Here is a 21,097-nt window from a genome sequence, read left to right as displayed (position 1 = left end):
ACGCCCTTGCACTGGGTCCTCTGCTGTAAAAAGAAATGTAAAAGGAGGAGGCAGAGAGAAAGAAACTGGACGATGAGAAAGGGAGAGAAAGAGGAACAGTACAATGAGGAGTTGATGGTGGAGAGAAACAGAGAGGAATGTGAGAGAAAGACGAAGATGGAGGAAAAGAGGAGGAAAAAGAGATAGTTGAAAAAAAAAAGATATGGAAGAGGATGAGGAAGAAAAGGGAGGTTGATGTGAGAGAAGGAAGAAGAGGAAGAGGAAGAGGAGAGAAATGGAGGAAGTGGAGAGGAGGTGGAGAAAACAGACATGGTGGAGGGTGAGGAGGAGAAGGGAGGTGGATTTGAGAGATGGAATAAAAGAGAGAAGTGGAAGAGGAAGAGTGGAGGAGGTGGAGAAGAAAAGGCATGGAAGAGGAGGAGGAGAAGAGTGAAGAGTCAATTAAGGGAGTTAGATACGAGAGAGAGAGAGAGAGAGAGAGAGAGATGGAGAAGAAAAAAAAGAGACAGAACTGGGTGAGGAGGAGAAGGATGAAAAAGGATGTTTAAAGAGGACGGAGAAAAACAAAAAGAAGAAAAAAAATTGTGGAGAGAAAACAAAATATGGGAGACGGAGAGAAAATGGAGAAGAAAGAGGAGGGGAGAGAATAACGAAGAGGAAGAGGAGGAGAAGGGCGAAAAGTCAATAAGTTAAAAATGGCACCAGGAGAGGAGAGGAGAGGAGAGGAGCGATGAAAGTCAAGTTCTTAATCACCTTCGTAAATGTCTTAAGTTCCGCATTAACGTCGATCGCTTGAAGTGGAGCACGGAGGGGAAACACCGATTCACTCCCTTCCTTCTCCTTGCCCGTCCCTTCCTTCCTCCGCCGATTAGGTTATCCAGACCGTACTTATTGGAGCCTGAACCCTCTTCCGACCGCCAGTCCCTTCCCTCGCGTCATCACCGTGGTTGAAACACCTAATTATCCGCCCCTTTTCCCCTGCGAGGCCATAAATCCTTCGTCCTTGGCCTCGTATTAAGAACCAAGAGGGTGACAGCAGCGCGGAGGGTGAGGAGTGAGGGGAGGGAGTGCAAGGTCTGACGGGGAAGGGATGGGAGGGGAGTGCCTTGGGAGTAGTGCTTGGTGGCGCTGAGGGCGAGGTAGGAGTGGGAGGAGTGAGGACATGAGAGCCGTGATGGGAAGGGATGCGAGAAAAAGTGTGGAGTTTGGACTTTGGGCTGAGGGGAGTGGCTTGGGAGTTGTGTCTGGTGGCGCTGAAGGCGAGGAGTGAGGGACGTGAGAGTGGGGACGGGATGGGATGCGAGGAAAGTGCGGAGTTAAGACTTTAGGGTGAGGGGAGTGGCTTGGTAGTAGTGAGTTTGCTGGGGAAGGAAGGGGAGAGCGGGAGAGGGAAGAGCAGGTGTAAATGATGTGAGGGAGGTGATGGACTGGAACCTGGAAGTGATGCCATGGAAGCAGAGATTCTTACCTCGTACTAAGAATCTCACGGGGCGACAGAGACAGGGAAGGGGAGGAGTGAGTGGGGGAGGGGACGTGAGCGGAGGTATTGACAGGAGTGGATGTGAGGGAAGGCGACGAGCTGGAAATAGCGCCGAGGAGGAATATATTCATTCAACACAATAATTCTCAGCATATACTTCAGGTCCCTTCACCCACCCCGATGGCCCTTGCTGCGTTTCCAAGTTATCGTACTCAGCGCATTTTATTTTCGTAGTTTCTGACCGATAGCTATAGCAAAACTTAACGAAAAACATCAATATTTAACCGTTTTTGCGATAACTTTAATTTTCTGTCGTTGTTTGTGTAAGCACGAGAGTTTAGGGATTAAAAATAATAAATGTGGTGTTCAGAGTACGACATTTTGGCAACGGTTGGCCCAAGGGACATGGAAGGAACAGCTGATGAAGGAACCCGTACAGACCTTAGCATCCTGTACTGAAGGAATGACGACTGTGGAAGGAAGAGGAAAAGAACTATGGGGCAATGGAGGCGTCGTTCAGTACCATCGGTCGAGGCTTTCTCTTCGTAGCCACAGTCCACATCAAGAGACTACAAAGCCTGTCTTCACGCTGTGGTCCCATTGATGATGTTACATAGTGTTTAGTCCGCTTTGCATCGCATAGAAATTTTGTGGGAGGCGGAAATTTTCACTTTTAGAGAAATAACTGTCACACGGTCAACACGGAAAAGTTCAATCCGCATATTTTGACGGGGGGGCTTCGTGGTGCAGTGGTTAGCACACTCGGCTCACAACCGAGAGAGCCCGGGTTCGATTCCCGGGCGGAGCGGAAAAATTTGGGCGGCTTTTACGATACCCTACGCCCCTGTCCACCTAGCAGTGAGTGGGTACCAGGTTTAATCGGGGGTTGTGTCCCGTCTCCTGGGATCTGTTTCCTTCTTCTATAACTCCTTCCCCTCCTGTCTCTCTCCGGCATATTACCACAGATGTTGCGCCGACTAAACGAAACTTTCCAACTTTTCCACATACATTGGTGTTTAGAGCAATACTCTGGGCCGAGACAAATGTCTTGTAGAATATTTATGTGACTAGGGCAACGTAAGTGTCAAGTAATGTTATCACTGTGCTTCTGTGTGCAGGAACACGTCTCGTTTTCTATTCCCTTGGACTCCATCAGAACCCAGGAAATGATAAAGTGCTGTTCGGTTGTTGAGTGTGAAGGACAGGCTTAGTACCAATGCAGCCGCCTGAGAGATCGCCCGTCGAGAGTGTGCAGTGAATACGTCTCGTTTTCTATTCCCTTGGACTCCATCAGAACCCAGGAAATGATAAAGCGGTGTTTGGTTGTTGAGTGTGAAGGACAGGCTTAGTACCAATGCAGCCGCCTGAGAGATCGCCCGTCGAGAGTGTGCAGTGAATACGTCTCGTTTTCTATTCCCTTGGACTCAATCAGAACCCAGGAAATGATATAGCGGTGTTTGGTTGTTGAGTGTGAAGGACAGGCTTAGTACCAATGCAGCCGCCTGAGAGATCGCCCGTCGAGAGTGTGCAGTGAATACGTCTCGTTTTCTATTCCCTTGGACTCCATCAGAACCCTGGAAATGATAAAGCGGTGTTTGGTTGTTGAGTGTGAAGGACAGGCTTAGTACCAATGCAGCCGCCTGAGAGATCGCCCGTCGAGAGCCTACCGAAAAGTGTTCTGTTTCGCTGCCTATTGCACCCTGTCGTCACCTGGGACAGACAGACTGGCGCTAGATTGTCCCTGGAATAATGTTAGGCTTCCACTGAATCCACTCGTTCCACACCAACACCCAAAGGAATATGATTCTAAACTTATGCTTATTTCCTCCCTGTGAGCACGAAGACGCGGGAGTTGATTCTATTGGCGAGGCGAGAGGGGAGGAATGGAAGCAGCGAGACGGGGCAGCCATCCTTAAAAAGTTTCCCTCCGGCTCAGCACCGTCAGCGCTTCCTCACGCCCACAGGCAGGAAGGAAGGCGGCGGGAACGGACACCGGGCCTTAAAGTTTCCCTCTAGCTCATCCTCGTCAGCGCCTCCTCAGCCTCCAGCGTTCGGCGTTCGTCCCCGGAAGTCCCGTTGGCCGCCTCACCCCTGGACACGAGCTTACCAAGACAGGCTCAAGTTTTAGTCTGTGTAAGCCTTGTTCGTCCCCCCCACCCCCCCCCTCCTCCTCCTCACCTGCGAATCCCTGAGCCTGTCCATCACGACTCTCTCTCTCTCTCTCTCTCTCTCTCTCTCTCTCTCTCTCTCTCTCTCCGCCCCCTTTGTGCTGCCTATTCCCGTTTTCTTTTTCATAACTCCCGTGAAGTGGAGGGGAAACTATTCTTTATGTGTGCGTGAGGGTAACGTTGCTCTAATTATATCTCTTATTTTGGGGTCTTGTTCACGTATTTTTTTTTTACTTATGCTTATTACGATGGTTTGTTTTTTTCGCTTTTTTGTGTCTTTTCTTCTTTTTCTTTCATTTCCTTCACATATATTTTTCCTTTCCTTTTTTATTCCGTTGATATTTTCTTCGCTTGTTTTTTTTTTTTTGTTTTTCAACGGATACGATTTTTTTTCTTTCGCTGTGATTTTCTACTTTTTTTTTGTTTTGTTGTGTTTGTTTTCCTCTATTTTTCTTCCGTTTTCTTCTTGCTCAAAAAATTCGGTGTCCTTTTAATTTGTTTTGTCGTGTTGTTGTTTTTCTCGCTTTCTTTTGTTAGTTTTATTTTCTTTTTCTCAACAAACTTGGTCTTTTTTTTCCCTCGCTACATTTTTCTTATTTGTTTTGTCGTGTTGTTGTTTTTCTCGCTTTCTTTTGTTAGTTTTATTTTCTTTCTCTCAACAAACTTGGTCTTTTTTTCCCTCGCTACACTTTTCTTCTATTTGTTTTGTTGTTTTGTTCAACTCGCTTTTCTTTCGCTACATTTTTCTTTGTTGTTTTGTCGTGTTGTTGTTTTTCTCGCTTTCTTTTGTTAGTTTTATTTTCTTTCTCTCAACAAACTTGGTCTTTTTTTCCCTCGCTACACTTTTCTTCTATTTGTTTTGTTGTTTTGTTCAACTCGCTTTTCTTTCGCTACATTTTTCTTTTCTTGCCTCCAACTAATTCGTATTTTTTCCCCTCGCTTTCTTTTACACACACAACTTGTTTACCTGTGTTTGTTTTCCTCGCTTTCTTCTGTTACATTTTTATTTTTATTTTTTCGCTCGATAAATTCAATCTTTCGCTTCTCTTCGCTCTTTTTTTTTTTCCCTGATTCTTTTATTCCTTCACAATTTCGCGATATTTTTAGTCTTTTTATTAGTTATTTTTATTTTGTCCTTTCCTTTTTTGCTATCATTTTTTCGTTTTCTACAGTTTCGTTCTTCTTCGTTATATTCTATCATCTTTTGTTAGTTATCCTTTCTCCCCCTTTTGCTTTATTCATTTATCTCATCATTTGTTTGTTTGTTTCTCCGTTTATTCATTTACTTATTCATTGAGGCGGGTGTACTCAGACTTACATTGTTATTCCTATTTTCTTCATTTTTTTTTTTTTTTTTTTTTTTTTTTACGTCGCTGCCTATTGCGCCGGTAGGCTTCTTCCCGGTGGGGCCTGACGGTCGGCCCAAGGCTTCTTCCCGGTGGGTCCTGATGGTCGGCCCAGCCCGTTCTGGCGCAGGCAAGTGTTTATAGTGGCGCTATCTTGCAGTGGCTCATGCTGCCCTCCCGGTGCTCATCTTTAATCCTAGAATCTAGAGTCCGGGTTGATATGTGGTCTTCTGGACAGCATGTGGGTAGTTTTAAGCCACTCGGCGGCGGCTGAAAAATCCCTGCTTGGTGGCACCGGGCAGGGATTGAACTCGCGTCCTCCTGAACGCGGGGCCGACTCTCTGTCGACTCAGCCACCGCCTCCCCATTTCTTTTCTTATAATTTATTTTTTATCTTTTCTGCCCTTAATTTTCTTACGTGCTCTTTCTCTTTATTTTCATTCCATATTCATACTGCTTCCTCTTTTCTCTCTCCTTTTTAACCACCATCACCACCACCACCATCACTAACAACAACAAACCCCAGTCCCTCTTCCTACTTCTCCTCTTATTCCTCTTTTTATTCATCTTACTTTAATTTCCTCTATCTCTCTCCTTCTTTATCCCCCTTTCTTATCGTCATCCTGCATTCCTCCTCTCTTTTTCTCCTACTTTTGATTTCTTGTATTTTCTTTTCTTATATTTTCTTTTCTTTCATTCTCTCTACCAGATCAAAAGCAGAAAGGGGGATAGACGAGGGATGTCACTTTATTATCTTCATCCTCTTCTTCCCCTTTGTACATATTTATTTTTCAATGTACATGCAGATACACAACTTTTATTTATTGGTCTGTGCGATGCTCCATTTTTTTTGTTTTGTTTTCGTTAATGGAGTTCCCGCAGGAGGAGGAGGAGGAGGAGGAGAAGGACGTTGGTGTGTGTGTGTGTGTGTGTGTGTGTGTGTGTGTGTGTGTGTGTGTGTGTGTGTGCAGGGCTGTGTCGTCCCTGGAGTGTGGCGCCCTCTGTGTGTGTGACGATTAATACATTTTTTAGGTATTTTGATTATGAATTTCTTTTTATCTGGGGGTGATAATAGTGATGTTGGTGGTCAGATGTTGTTGGTCGCGATGGTGGTGTCAATGATGATGGTGGCGGTGGTGGTGGTGTCAATGATGATGGTGGCGGTGGTGGTGGTGTCAATGATGATGGTGGCGGTTGTTAGGACGGTGGCGAAAGTGGTAATAATGACGAAGCAGATCTTTTAGTCCCGTTCGCCGCCTCAAGACAAGATAAGTAAAATAAACCAGGGCGACACTCGGGCTACGACAATTTCCCTTCCTCGGGTTTCCATTTATTGGCGGATGATACAACTAATACAGGAAGGGCACGTGTGGGGGACAGGGAGCCAGAGAGGAGTCCAGCCAGTCAGAAGAAGCCTGACAAACGCCGCCCAGGCTCAGAGGGAGACTTCGCTTGGACAGCCTGTAATAATTCTGTATGTGAATCTATATATGAAGTATTTTGTTTATTAAAAGACAAACTGACAGACAAGCGGGAAGACGGTGAAGGAAATATTGTTCACTTCCTCTGGCGATAAACACCGCACAGCGTCGATCACACTCGCGTTGAGGCGACACGCAGAACTCAAAAGTCCTTTCACGGGTTCCGGAGAGAAGATTCCTCCGCCGATAAAAGTAACTCAACGCAAAAACTTGTCCTTTCCTTGTTCCTGAAAGTTGATTCTTTTTCTTCCTCCTAAAATGTTCCAAAAATTTAAATACTACATTGTTCCTTTAAAGTTCATTCCTTTTTTTTCGTAAAACTTTAGATGCTTTATTTTGTTCCTAAAACTTGAATACTTTTTTTTTTTAGTTCCTATAACTTAAAAAAACTTTTTTGTCACCTTTTTTTTCTTCCTAAAACTTAATTCCTTTCTATGCTCTTTTTTTTTCATTTTTTCTGAACTTTAATTTCTTTCTTTGTTCCTTAAACGTATATCCTACATTGTTCCTTAAACTTAATCCTTTTTTGTCCCTTAAACTTAAATCCTTTTTTCGTTCCTTTAACTTAAATCCTTTTTTCGTTCCTTTAACTTAAATCCTTTTTTCGTTCCTTTAACTTAAATCCTTCCTTTGTTCCTTTAACTTAAATCCTTTTTTCGTTCCTTTAACTTAAATCCTTCCTTTGTTCCTTTAACTTAAATCCTTTTTTCGTTCCTTTAACTTAAATCCTTCCTTTGTTCCTTTAACTTAAATCCTTTTTTGTTCCTTGAACTTAAATCCTTTTTTCGTTCTTTTGATTTAAATCCTTTTTTCGTTCCTTTAACTTAAATCCTTCCTTTGTTCCTTTAACTTAAATCCTTTTTTCGTTCCTTTAACTTAAATCCTTTTTTCGTTCCTTTAACTTAAATCCTTCCTTTGTTCCTTTAACTTAAATCCTTTTTTCGTTCCTTTAACTTAAATCCTTTTTTCGTTCCTTTAACTTAAATCCTTCCTTTGTTCCTTTAACTTAAATCCTTTTTTCGTTCCTTTAACTTAAATCCTTCCTTTGTTCCTTTAACTTAAATCCTTTTTTGTTCCTTAAACTTAAATCCTTTTTTCGTTCCTTTAACTTAAATCCTTCCTTTGTTTCTTTAACAAATCCTTTTTTCGTTCCTTTAACTTAAATCCTTTTTTGTTCCTTAAACTTAAATCCTTTTTTCTTCCCTTTAACTTAAATCCTTCCTTTGTTTCTTTAACTTAACTTCTTTTTTCGTTCCTTTAACTTAAATCCTTTTTTCGTTCCTTTAACTTAAATCCTTCCTTTGTTCCTTTAACTTAAATCCTTCCTTTGTTCCTTTAACTTAAATCCTTTTTTCGTTCCTTTAACTTAAATCCTTTCTTTGTTCCTTTAACTTAAATCCTTCCTTTGTTCCTTTAACTTAAATTCTTTTTTCGTTCCTTTAACTTAAATCCTTCCTTTGTTCCTTTAACTTAAATCCTTCCTTTGTTCCTTTAACTTAAATCCTTTTTTCGTTCCTTTAACTTAAATCCTTCCTTTGTTCCTTTAACTTAAATCCTTTCGTTCCTTTAACTTAAATCCTTTTTTCGTTCCTTTAACTTAAATCCTTCCTTTGTTCCTTTAACTTAAATCCTTTCGTTCCTTTAACTTAAATCCTTTCTTTGTTCCTTAAACTGAAATCCTTTTTCTGTTCCTCAAACTAAAATCCTTTCTTTTGATAGCATCGATTCCTCTGTCCATAAAGTAATACGCCGCCCTGTTCTCTCGGTATCCTTCTATTATCCTCCATCGCTGTTTTCCTGCGTACGTAACTAACGGTCACTTCATCGCGTGGTGCGCTAACACACACACACACGCTTCATCCCTGGCGCTGTTTTGCACCGGCCGTGACCTGCGCGGCGACAGTCGTGGGTCACCTCCGCCTCGCCACTAGGCGGTGTCCTGCGCCTGCCACTCCGCCAGCAGCGCCCTCACGGCCTCGTAGCAGTCAAGGACGCGCTGCTTGGCGCCCCTGATCTGCATTTTCCTTTTGGCGGGGATCGTGAAGACCAGGACGCCGTACTGGAGGCCCAGGTGCTCCAGGAAGCTCCCGTTAGGCCCCTCCAGGCGCTCCCTGAACCTGGGGTTCACGTGCAGGCAGCGCACCACTGAGGCTGCCTCGTCTGCCTCCAGTGGCGCCTCCTGTACGGGCGGGGGCGTGCAGGGCTTCTCCTCTGAGGCAGGAGTCTCTCTTCCCTGGTCCTGGGAAGATGGACCAAAGACTCCTGCCTCGTGAGGAAGGGACGCCCCTCCCTCCTCATTGGGAGGGGTGTCAAGCCCTGGGGGCTCCTGAGCCTGGGCGGCCTGCGATGGCCCCTTCGTGACCACTGGGCTAGGCGTAGCCTCCTTCTGGCCTCGCCCAGTGGCCTGGGCAGCAGGGTCACAGGCCGCGTCTCCCGTCCTGCTGACTGGCGGGGGTTGGCACTCTCGGGCCGTTGTGGCCACTGGGGAGTCCATGTTGTGGCACTCCCGGGCCATGTCGGCCACTGGGGAGGCCATGTCGTGGCACTCCCGGGCCGTTGTGGCCACTGGGGAGTCCATGTTGTGGCACTCCCGGGCCATGTCGGCCACTGGGGAGGCCATGTTGTGGCACTCCCGGGCCATGTCGCCCACTAGGGAGGCCACGTCGTGGCTCACCTGGACCTCGGCGGCCACTGGGGAAGACGTGTCGTGGCTCGCCTGGCCCCCGGCGGCCACGGGGCAGGGCAGGACGTGGTTCGCCTCAGGTACGGGACCGGACGAGGCAGCCTTAGGGCGCCCAGCGACCCGCCGCTTGTAGCGCCTCTTACTGAGGACACTGACAACCGAGGGCCGGGCCGGCTTTCCTGGGCAGCCTTTGGGCCTATCCGTCCTGGGCTGAACCTCACCGCGTGGCGCCTCACCAGGGGGCATGACTTCCCTGGCGGCCTCAGCGGCCTGCTGCTGCTGCTGCTGCTGGGGGCGCCGGGCGAGTCTCAGCAGCAGGCAGCCGCACACAGCCAGAAGGGCGGCCAGCACGGTGACGGAGGCGGCGCAGGCCGCTGCCAGCAGGAGGTTTGCCCGGAAGGCCAGGTGCTCCTGCTGGGCCTGCTCCACCTCCCTCTCCAGGCAGAACAGATAGCTGTCAGCGCCGTACAGCCGCTGCAGCGTCTCCGTCCAGCCTCCACCTAGGGGGACGCCGCACTCCAGGAGGGGGTCCCGCGGGGGTGCCAGCCAGCCAGCGGCGGCCAGACGCTCCCGCAGGCGGCCCACGAGGGTGGTGTGGGGGCCGCCGTCCCGCCACTCCTGCACTGCCTGCTGCAGCCTCCAGGAGTGCAGCAGGAGGCTCCACATGTCTGGCAGGCACAGCAAGGTGCACAGCGCCAGGCACAGCACCTCGAGAACTTTCAGCATGCCAAGAGTTTTCATTGTGCTGTGAAATACTTAACTTTGGCGCGGAGCGGAAAAGTGGCGAGACGCGTCCTGACGCAGACTGGGGTGTGTCCCGCGGCGGCTGAGAAACACAAGGGACTACCCGCTACAGGGGGCGCTGCCCCTGCCGGCTTGTGGCGAGACCGCACGCCTTAAAACAGCCGCTCTCTCTCTCTCTCTCTCTCTCTCTCTCTCTCTCTCTCTCTCTCTCTCTCTCTCTCTCCCCGCCCCCTTTGTGCTGCCTATTCCCGTTTTCTTTTTCATAACTCCCGTGAAGTGGAGGGGAAACTATTCTTTATGTGTGCGTGAGGGTAACGTTGCTCTAATTATACCTCTTATTTTGGGGTCTTGTTCACGTATTTTTTTTACTTATGTTTATTACGATGAGTTGTTTTTTCGCTTTTTTTGTTGCTCTTCTTTTTCTTTCATTTCCTTCACATATATTTTTCCTTTCCTTTTTTATTTCGTTGATATTTTCTTCGCTTGTTTTTTTTTATTGTTTTTCAACGGATACGATTTTTTTTCTTTCGCTGTGATTTTCTACTTTTTTGTTGTTTTGTTGTGTTTGTTTTCCTCTATTTTTCTTCCGTTTTTTTCTTGCTCAAAAAATTCGGTGTTTTTTTTAATTTGTTTTGTCGTGTTGTTGTTTTTCTCGCTTTCTTTTGTTAGTTTTCTTTTCTTTCTCTCAACAAACTTGGTCTTTTCTTCCTTCGCTACACTTTACTTCTATTTGTTTTGTTGTTTTGTTGTTTTTCTCGCTTTCTTTTGTTAGTTTTATTTTCTTTCTCTCAACAAACTTGGTCTTTTTTTCCCTCGCTACACTTTTCTTCTATTTGTTTTGTTGTTTTGTTCAACTCGCTTTTCTTTCGCTACATTTTTCTTTTCTTGCCTCCAACTAATTCGTATTTTTTCCCCTCGCTTTCTTTTACACACACAACTTGTTTACCTGTGTTTGTTTTCCTCGCTTTCTTTTACACACACAACTTGTTTACCTGTGTTTGTTTTCCTCGCTTTCTTCTGTTACATTTTTATTTTTATTTTTTCGCTCGATAAATTCAATCTTTCGCTTCTCTTCGCTGTTTTTTTTTTTTTTCCCTGATTCTTTTATTCCTTCACAATTTCGCGATATTTTTAGTCTTTTTATTAGTTATTTTTATTTTGTCGTTTCCTTTTTTGCTATCATTTTTTCGTTTTCTACAGTTTCGTTCTTCTTCTTCGTTATATTCTATCATCTTTTGTTAGTTATCCTTTCTCCCCCTTTTGCTTTTTTCATTCATCTCATCATTTGTTTGTTTGTTTCTCCGTTTATTCATTTACTTATTCATTGAGGCAGGTGTACTCAGACTTACATTGTTATTCCTATTTTCTTCATTTTTTTTTTTTTTTTAATTTTTTTACGTCGCTGCCTATTGCGCCGGTAGGCTTCTTCCCGGTGGGGCCTGACGGTCGGCCCAAGGCTTCTTCCCGGTGGGTCCTGATGGTCGGTCCAGCCCGTTCTGGCGCAGGCAAGTGTTTATAGTGGCGCTATCTTGCAGTGGCTCATGCTGCCCTCCCGGAGCTCATCTTTAATCCTAGAATCTAGAGTCCGGGTTGATATGTGGTCTTCTGGACAGCATGTGGGTAGTTTTAAGCCACTCGGCGGCGGCTGAAAAATCCCTGCTTGGTGGCACCGGGCAGGGATTGAACTCGCGTCCTCCTGAACGCGGGGCCGTCTCTCTGTCGACTCAGCCACCGCCTCCCCATTTCTTTTCATATAATTTCTTTTTATTTCTCTTTTTCTGCCCCTTAATTTTCTTACGTGCTCTTTCTCTTTATTTTCATTCCATATTCATACTGCTTCCTCTTTTCTCTCTCCTTTTTAACCACCACCACCACCACCACCACTAACAACAACAAACCCCAGTCCCTCTTCCTACTTCTCCTCTTATTCCTCTTTTTATTCATCTTACTTTAATTTCCTCTATCTCTCTCCTTCTTTATCCCCCTTTCTTATCGTCATCCTGCATTCCTCCTCTCTTTTTTCTCCTACTTTTGATTTCTTGTATTTTCTTTTCTTATATTTTCTTTTCTTTCATTCTCTCTACCAGATCAAAAGCAGAAAGGGGGATAGACGAGGGATGTCACTTTATTATCTTCATCCTCTTCTTCCCCTTTGTACATATTTATTTTTCAATGTACATGTAGATACACAACTTTTATTTATTGGTCTGTGCGATGCTCCATTTTTTTTGTTTTGTTTTTGTTAATGGAGTTCCCGCAGGAGGAGGAGGAGGAGGAGGAGAAGGACGTTGGTGTGTTTGTTTGTGTGTGTGTTTGTGTGTGTGTGTGTGTGTGTGTGCAGGGCTGTGTCGTCCCTGGAGTGTGGCGCCCTCTGTGTGTGTGACGATTAATACATTTTTTAGGTATTTTGATTATGAATTTCTTTTTATCTGGGGGTGATAATAGTGATGTTGGTGGTCAGATGTTGTTGGTCGCGATGGTGGTGTCAATGATGATGGTGGCGGTGGTGGTGGTGTCAATGATGATGGTGGCGGTTGTTAGGACGGTGGCGAAAGTGGTAATAATGACGAAGCAGATCTTTTAGTCCCGTTCGCCGCCTCAAGACAAGATAAGTAAAATAAACCAGGGTGACACTCGGGCTACGACAATTTACCTTCCTCGGGTTTCCATTTATTGGCGGATGATACAACTAATACAGGAAGGGCACGTGTGGGGGACAGGGAGCCAGAGAGGAGTCCAGCCAGTCAGAAGAAGCCTGACAAACGCCGCCCAGGCTCAGAGGGAGACTTCGCTTGGACAGCCTGTAATAATTCTGTATGTGAATCTATTTATGAAGTATTTTGTTTATTAAAAGACAAACTGACAGACAAGCGGGAAGACGGTGAAGGAAATATTGTTCACTTCCTCTGGCGATAAACACCGCACAGCGTCGATCACACTCGCGTTGAGGCGACACGCAGAACTCAAAAGTCCTTTCACGGGTTCCGGAGAGAAGATTCCTCCGCCGATAAAAGTAACTCAACGCAAAAACTTGTCCTTTCCTTGTTCCTGAAAGTTGATTCTTTTTCTTCCTCCTAAAATGTTCCAAAAATTTAAATACTACATTGTTCCTTTAAAGTTCATTCCTTTTTTTTCGTAAAACTTTAGATGCTTTATTTTGTTCCTAAAACTTGAATACTTTTTTTTTTTAGTTCCTATAACTTAAAAAAACTTTTTTGTCACCTTTTTTTTTCTTCCTAAAACTTAATTCCTTTCTATGCTCTTTTTTTTGTTCATTTTTTTGTTAAATTTTTTTTTTTCATTTTTTCTGAACTTTAATTTCTTTCTTTGTTCCTTAAACGTATATCCTACATTGTTCCTTAAACTTAATCCTTTTCTGTCCCTTAAACTTAAATCCTTTTTTCGTTCCTTTAACTTAAATCCTTCCTTTGTTCCTTTAACTTAAATCCTTTTTTCGTTCCTTTAACTTAAATCCTTCCTTTGTTCCTTTAACTTAAATCCTTTTTTCGTTCCTTTAACTTAAATCCTTCCTTTGTTCCTTTAACTTAAATCCTTTTTTGTTCCTTGAACTTAAATCCTTTTTTCGTTCTTTTGATTTAAATCCTTTTTTCGTTCCTTTAACTTAAATCCTTCCTTTGTTCCTTTAACTTAAATCCTTTTTTCGTTCCTTTAACTTAAATCCTTCCTTTGTTCCTTTAACTTAAATCCTTTTTTCGTTCCTTTAACTTAAATCCTTTTTTCGTTCCTTTAACTTAAATCCTTCCTTTGTTCCTTTAACTTAAATCCTTTTTTCGTTCCTTTAACTTAAATCCTTTTTTCGTTCCTTTAACTTAAATCCTTCCTTTGTTCCTTTAACTTAAATCCTTTTTTCGTTCCTTTAACTTAAATCCTTCCTTTGTTCCTTTAACTTAAATCCTTTTTTGTTCCTTGAACTTAAATCCTTTTTTCGTTCCTTTAACTTAAATCCTTCCTTTGTTTCTTTAACTTAAATCCTTTTTTCGTTCCTTTAACTTAAATCCTTTTTTGTTCCTTAAACTTAAATCCTTTTTTCTTCCCTTTAACTTAAATCCTTCCTTTGTTTCTTTAACTTAACTTCTTTTTTCGTTCCTTTAACTTAAATCCTTTTTTCGTTCCTTTAACTTAAATCCTTCCTTTGTTCCTTTAACTTAAATCCTTCCTTTGTTCCTTTAACTTAAATCCTTTTTTCGTTCCTTTAACTTAAATCCTTTCTTTGTTCCTTTAACTTAAATCCTTCCTTTGTTCCTTTAACTTAAATTCTTTTTTCGTTCCTTTAACTTAAATCCTTCCTTTGTTCCTTTAACTTAAATCCTTCCTTTGTTCCTTTAACTTAAATCCTTTTTTCGTTCCTTTAACTTAAATCCTTCCTTTGTTCCTTTAACTTAAATCCTTTCGTTCCTTTAACTTAAATCCTTTTTTCGTTCCTTTAACTTAAATCCTTCCTTTGTTCCTTTAACTTAAATCCTTTCGTTCCTTTAACTTAAATCCTTTCTTTGTTCCTTAAACTGAAATCCTTTTTCTGTTCCTCAAACTAAAATCCTTTCTTTTGATAGCATCGATTCCTCTGTCCATAAAGTAATACGCCGCCCTGTTCTCTCGGTATCCTTCTATTATCCTCCATCGCTGTTTTCCTGCGCACGTAACTAACGGTCACTTCATCGCGTGGTGCGCTAACACACACACACACGCTTCATCCCTGGCGCTGTTTTGCACCGGCCGTGACCTGCGCGGCGACAGTCGTGGGTCACCTCCGCCTCGCCACTAGGCGGTGTCCTGCGCCTGCCACTCCGCCAGCAGCGCCCTCACGGCCTCGTAGCAGTCAAGGACGCGCTGCTTGGCGCCCCTGATCTGCATTTTCCTTTTGGCGGGGATCGTGAAGACCAGGACGCCGTACTGGAGGCCCAGGTGCTCCAGGAAGCTCCGTTAGGCCCCTCCAGGCGCTCCCTGAACCTGGGGTTCACGTGCAGGCAGCGCGCACCACTGAGGCTGCCTCGTCTGCCTCCAGTGGCGCCTCCTGTACGGGCGGGGGCGTGCAGGGCTTCTCCTCTGAGGCAGGAGTCTCTCTTCCCTGGTCCTGGGAAGATGGACCAAAGACTCCTGCCTCGTGAGGAAGGGACGCCCCTCCCTCCTCATTGGGAGGGGTGTCAAGCCCTGGGGGCTCCTGAGCCTGGGCGGCCTGCGATGGCCCCTTCGTGACCACTGGGCTAGGCGTAGCCTCCTTCTGGCCTCGCCCAGTGGCCTGGGCAGCAGGGTCACAGGCCGCGTCTCCCGTCCTGCTGACTGGCGGGGGTTGGCACTCTCGGGCCGTTGTGGCCACTGGGGAGTCCATGTTGTGGCACTCCCGGGCCATGTCGGCCATTGGGGAGGCCATGTCGTGGCACTCCCGGGCCGTTGTGGCCACTGGGGAGTCCATGTTGTGGCACTCCCGGGCCATGTCGGCCACTGGGGAGTCCATGTCGTGGCACTCCCGGGCCATTTCGGCCACTGGGGAGGCCATGTCGTGGCTCTCCCGGGCCATGTCGGCCACTGCGGAGGCTATATCGTGGCACTCCCGGGCCATTGTGGCCACTGGGGAGGCCATGTTGTGGCACTCCCGGGCCATGTCGCCCACTAGGGAGGCCACGTCGTGGCTCACCTGGACCTCGGCGGCCACTGGGGAAGACGTGTCGGGGCTCGCCTGGCCCCCGGCGGCCACGGGGCAGGGCAGGACGTGGTTCGCCTCAGGTACGGGACCGGACGAGGCAGCCTTAGGGCGCCCAGCGACCCGCCGCTTGTAGCGCCTCTTACTGAGGACACTGACAACCGAGGGCCGGGCCGGCTTTCCTGGGCAGCCTTTGGGCCTATCCGTCCTGGGCTGAACCTCACCGCGTGGCGCCTCACCAGGGGGCATGACTTCCCTGGCGGCCTCAGCGGCCTGCTGCTGCTGCTGCTGCTGGGGGCGCCGGGCGAGTCTCAGCAGCAGGCAGCCGCACACAGCCATAAGGGCGGCCAGCACGGTGACGGAGGCGGCGCAGGCCGCTGCCAGCAGGAGGTTTGCCCGGAAGGCCAGGTGCTCCTGCTGGGCCTGCTCCACCTCCCTCTCCAGGCAGAACAGATAGCTGTCAGCGCCGTACAGCCGCTGCAGCGTCTCCGTCCAGCCTCCACCTAGGGGGACGCCGCACTCCAGGAGGGGGTCCCGCGGGGGTGCCAGCCAGCCAGCGGCGGCCAGACGCTCCCGCAGGCGGCCCACGAGGGTGGTGTGGGGGCCGCCGTCCCGCCACTCCTGCACTGCCTGCTGCAGCCTCCAGGAGTGCAGCAGGAGGCTCCACATGTCTGGCAGGCACAGCAAGGTGCACAGCGCCAGGCACAGCACCTCGAGAACTTTCAGCATGCCAAGAGTTTTCATTGTGCTGTGAAATACTTAACTTTGGCGCGGAGCGGAAAAGTGGCGAGACGCGTCCTGACGCAGACTGGGGTGTGTCCCGCGGCGGCTGAGAAACACAAGGGACTACCCGCTACAGGGGGCGCTGCCCCTGCCGGCTTGTGGCGAGACCGCACGCCTTAAAACAGCCGCTCTCTCTCTCTCTCTCTCTCTCTCTCTCTCTCTCTCTCTCTCTCCTTATTTGCCTCTCTTCTCCTCATCCCTTTCCCTTACGTCTGGTAGCAAGAATGAGTCAATGGATGAACAAATCGTCGTCTTGTTCCTTCCGAGGTGCTGCGCAGGAACACAGTTTGCTCCGCCCTGCTGCAGCCTGTGATTGTCCGGCCCTCGAGGCGAAGAATGGGACAACCTCAGTCCCCCCGCCATCCCGCCAGCCAGTCAACCAGTCGCTTCATTTACCGCAGACAGTGACAGTGGCTGATGTGGGAAGGCTGGGAGGGAGGGAACGAGGGAGGGAAGGAGGGAGGGAAACATCACCCCCCACCACCACCATCCTCAGCCACCACCACCACCACCCTCCCCGTCGCCCCGCCCTCACTCCTCCACTCAGTCAAGCCACGTCACGTACTTACATTCAAAAGCACCTGCTGCGATATTATGAGAATGCGTGTCGTAAAGTTTGGAGATGTTCATTCAAAAGAGGAGGGATCATTACACGGTGTTTTGGAGCCAGGTGTATTGGCCGTGGTTAATGGGTTAATGGGTTTTGTTATTTTGTTTTCAGTTGAGGAGAAGAATTATTGCAACGTTTTTTGGAGCCAGATATGTTGCCGTATATGATTTTTGGGGTGCTTTTGTTATTTCATTTGCTGTGGTGCGGGATGTGTGACCCTAGAATTTGAGGACGTTGAAGAGGAGGAAGACTTTTTGATTCATCTTTTGTAGTTGTAAATATTGATTGGTTAATGGTACTCGGTGTTTTGTCATTATACTTTCCCTTTTCATCACAAATTTGATCATCCAAAAGCTTCCTCTGCCGTAAAATTTGATGTTGAACAGAAGGAAAGATCGTAACATCGCATTTTGAAGCAAGAAATGATTGCGTGGTTAATTATTTTCAGTGTTTTGGTGCAGAATCTCGTTATCATTAGGTACCCCAACTCTAATAAGCTCCGTCTTTTTTTTTTACAACAAAGGAGACAGCTCAAGGGGACAAAAAAAAGGAAACAATAATAAAAAAAAAGCCCGCTACTCGCTGCTCCTAAAAAGAATCCAAGGAGGTGGCCGAAAGAGGGGTCAATTTCGGGAGGAGAGGTGTGATGAGGTGCAATGTGATGAGAATAAGGTCGGTATTAAAGACGCTTCCTCTTACGTTAACTATTTTCAGAGGGCAAAATTAGACTCAAGGTACAGAGGAAGCGTCAAATTACCACCAGGGTCACAAAACTACCCCTGGAAATGCCCAAAACTCCTACGCAAGCCTTGTCAAATATGTGTGCTTGGGAGCCGAAATGTTCTTAAAATTTGATGGGTAAAGGAAGAAAGATCATTTTAACGTTTTTTGAAGCCTGAAACATTGGCGAGTTAACGTTTTTGTGCGTGTTTTGTTTTATTTCCTTTTCGTTAAATTATATTCACCGTAAAAGTTAAAACATGTTCATTTTCCTCTTTTATAGCATGAGACATTTCGTATTTCAATGTCGGTGTTTTCGCTGAAGAAGTAAAGGAAAGTTTTTTTTCGTTAATTTCCTTCTGGGCAGCGGGGAGGCCAGAGCGTGTAGCACCGACCCGGCGGGATAACTTGTGGAAATGATGAGACACTGAAAGACCCTGAAAGCCCTTTGCCGAGCCATCACGACAACCACCACCACCACCACCACCGCCGCGACGACCACTCCTACAACCACTTAGAAGTCTGTCCCCTAACCATCCATCGTCTCAGTACCACCCCCCTCAACCACTACCCCCTGTTCCCTCTCATCACCACAACCCCCACCATTGCTACGACCACTACTATGCTATGAACACTTAGAATTTTGCCCTCTAACCACTCCTCCGCCTCCGTAGATCACTAGTAGTAGCGGTAGTAAACAGACACCCTCGCCATAGACCGACAGGGCTTCTGGTGTCTGTTCTTCCTATGTATTCCTATGTATTCCTGCCACCCCCAACCTCCTTTACCCTCCCATCACCATTGTTCTTTCTCCTCTCCTTCACCACTCTTCCATCACCCCTTCCACTGCCTCCCCATTCTCTATCGCCCTACCACCTATACCACCTACCACCCTCAACCATCTTCAACAGCCTGCCCCTTCCCCCTTCCTTTACCACTGTCCCTCTCCCTGTCTACATCCACTCCCCCAACAACTCATCAATAGCCACAAAAAACGCCCAATAAAAGCCACTGAACGCCCCACCATGACCCCTCTTCCCTAGTCCTTCTACTCCGTCACTGCCCAAAAAGCCGCCAATAACCTCGCAATGACCAGCCAAAAGCCGCCCAATAACCACTTCAGAACCGCCCAATGACCGCCTAGTGTCCCTCCCGTTGCCCCGTATGTCCCGTGTCCTCCCCCCTCCCCCCTTCCACTACCGTCCACCCGTAAAGGAAGAAAACGCCCGCCGGAGTATTAAACGAAAACACTCAGGGCGAAAAGTTAATAGAGTGGAAGGAAGGAAGGAAGGAAGCGATGATAGCGATGATGGTGATGGTGATTGTGGTGATGCTGCTGGCGATGGCGGCGAGGGACGGTGTTAACAGTGGTGGTGAAGTTGTTGCTGGTGGTGGTGGTGGTGAGGGAAGGTGGTGATAATGGTGGTGGTAGTGGTTATGCTTTTTTTTTTTTTTTTTTTTTCTTTTCATCCTGGTCTATAGCGTCGGTAGGCTTTCCTGGTTGGGTCTGACGGTCGGTCCAAGCTCGTCACTGCGCAGACAAGTATTTATAGTGGCGCCATTTATTCTTGGCTCATGCTGCCCCCCCGGAGCTCATTCTTGATTTCCCTTGGACATTTCCTCTAGAGTCCGGGTTGATGGGTGGTCTTCAGGACAGTATGTGGGCAGTCTTAGGCCACTCGGCGGTGACTGAAAAATCCAAGGTGGTACCGGCGGATTCGAACCCGCTTCATACATGACGCGGCGACTGCGGAACGGGCACACTAAACCACTCAGCCACCGCCAGCCTCCCCTGAACTGATAGTGATGAAGATGATAGCGATGATGTTTTCTTCGCTCTTGTGTTGGTATAATATTGGTGATGTTGGCGCTAGTGGTGGTAACTATGATGATGGTAGTGGAGTTGTTGTTGGTGGTGGTGGTGTTGACGATAGTGGTGGTGGTGGTGGAAGTAGTGGTGCTGATGGTGGTGCCGACGATAGTGATGTTGACGATAGTGGTGGTGGTGGAGGTGGCTGCTGTGGTGGTGGTGGTGGTGGTGGAGGCGGCTGCTGTGGTGGTGGTGGTGGTGGTGGTGGAGGCGGCTGCTGTGGTGGTGGTGGTGGTGGTCCATTGTTCGTCCTCCGCAATGGCTCATCTTTTGCGGCCACCCTTTGTGTCCCTGTCACTCGCCTCCCCGACGGCCGCCCTGTCTCCCTGTCTCTGCCTGCCTCTGTCTCTGTACCTCGCCTTTTAACATTGTCCTCTCTGTCTTTCTGTCTATTTACGTGTCTGTGTGTTTCTTTCTCTTTTTACCTGTCTGTCTGTATTTCTTTCATTGTCTGGCTGTCATTTTGGCTATCTTTGTATGTCTGTCTCTGTGTGTCTCTTTTTTTTTTTTTTTTTTTACAGCAAAGGAGATGGTTCAAGGGCGTAAAGAAAAAAAAAAAGCCCGTTACTTACTGCTCCTGAATAGAGGTCAAAGGAGTGGCCAAAAAGAGAGGTCAATTTCGGGAGGAGAGGTGTCCTGATCCTCTCTGTCGCTTTGTGCTTATCAGTCAATGGCTTCCATCTTTTTTTTTTACAGCAGAGGAGACAGTGCAAGGGCGTAAAAAAAAAAAAAGAAAGCAATATGAAAAAAAGCCCGCTACTTACTGCTCCTAAAAATCTATGTCGCCGGTAGTCTTTCTTGAGGGGCCTCTCAGACTTAGACGACCCCAGCCGTTAGTAGTGCAGGCGAATTTTATTTATATTTTCTGCCGTGATGTATGACCCTTGTTTGGCCCATGCTGCCCCCCAGTGCTGAATTTAGAGTTGATTAAAGATCCGAGAAGCGTGTGGGTAGTCTTCCTCCACTCGGCGATGGTTGAACATAATTAGCGTGAATCGGTGGGGCTCGAACCCTGGTTGTCGAGCTCACCACGCCAGCACGCTGTTTGGATATCACTCTGTCTGTGTGTATGTCTGTCTTGTTCTGTCTCTCCCTCTCTCTCCTTTTTTTTTTTTTTTTTTGTTTATTTTTTTTTTTTTTTTTATCAAGGGTATATAGTACGAAGAGGAAGTGGGTTAGTGGTGAAGGTACAGGCGGGGAATAGGAATAGGAGTGTACAGTTGTATGGTGTAGGTTCGTTAGTTGTTCTGGTGTTAGTTATTGTTTATTGGGCACCTTTCTCTCTCTCTCTCTCTCTCTCTCTCTCTCTCTCTCTCTCTCTCTCTCTCTCTCTCTCTCTCTCTCTCTCTCTCTCTCTCTCTCTCTCTCTCTCTCTCTCTCATTAATCACCTCACTTGGAAGCCGTTAATGAACCTCATCAGTAAATATTGCATTGAATAAACCGTTGATTTGAAGGTGATTAATATAGAGCGGCTGCTGCAGGTGCTTTTTGCTGCTTCTGTTGTTGTTGTTGTCGTTGTTGTTGATTCTGTGGCATTTTTTACACATTTAGA

The 21,097-nt window shown here is 46.8% G+C and overlaps 2 protein-coding genes across 5 annotated transcripts in view; one reads left to right on the top strand and one right to left on the bottom strand.

Annotated features, from left to right (window-relative positions):
• The window catches only part of LOC126986591 (dipeptidase 1-like), a 337,773-nt gene that overhangs the window by 166,097 nt on the left and 150,579 nt on the right, over positions 1–21,097 (top strand). The gene's annotated exons all lie outside the window — the stretch shown is intronic.
• Positions 7,617–16,337, bottom strand: LOC126986593 (fibrous sheath CABYR-binding protein-like). Of its 2 annotated transcripts, none has more exons than XM_050842854.1 (2): positions 15,835–16,337; positions 7,617–9,434 (listed from the first exon to the last, which is right to left on the bottom strand). In XM_050842854.1, the coding sequence occupies exons 1-2, from the start codon at positions 16,303–16,305 to the stop codon at positions 8,403–8,405; spliced, it is 1,503 nt and encodes a 500-aa protein (XP_050698811.1). In that variant the 5' UTR covers positions 16,306–16,337; the 3' UTR covers positions 7,617–8,402. The 2 variants fall into 2 exon arrangements, with proteins under 2 accessions (XP_050698811.1, XP_050698812.1); XM_050842855.1 differs by having other exon boundaries at positions 7,617–9,431.

This window comes from Eriocheir sinensis, chromosome 62 (assembly GCF_024679095.1).
Source record: "Eriocheir sinensis breed Jianghai 21 chromosome 62, ASM2467909v1, whole genome shotgun sequence".
Classification (NCBI taxonomy): domain Eukaryota; kingdom Metazoa; phylum Arthropoda; class Malacostraca; order Decapoda; family Varunidae; genus Eriocheir; species Eriocheir sinensis.
The sequence above is the reverse complement of the archived record's forward strand: the minus strand, read 5'-3'. Positions and strand labels throughout refer to the sequence as shown.

What these genes read in the sequence shown, in the direction of transcription:
- LOC126986593 (XM_050842854.1), bottom strand. Translation starts at nt 16,305, where the DNA reads ATGAAAACTCTTGGCATGCTGAAAGTTCTCGAGGTGCTGTGCCTGGCG. An exon ending in AGCAGCAGCAGCAGCAGCAG is followed by an intron (nt 9,435 to 15,834) that starts GCCGCTGAGGCC and finishes CAGCAGCAGCAG; the next exon opens with CAGCAGGCCGCTGAGGCCGC.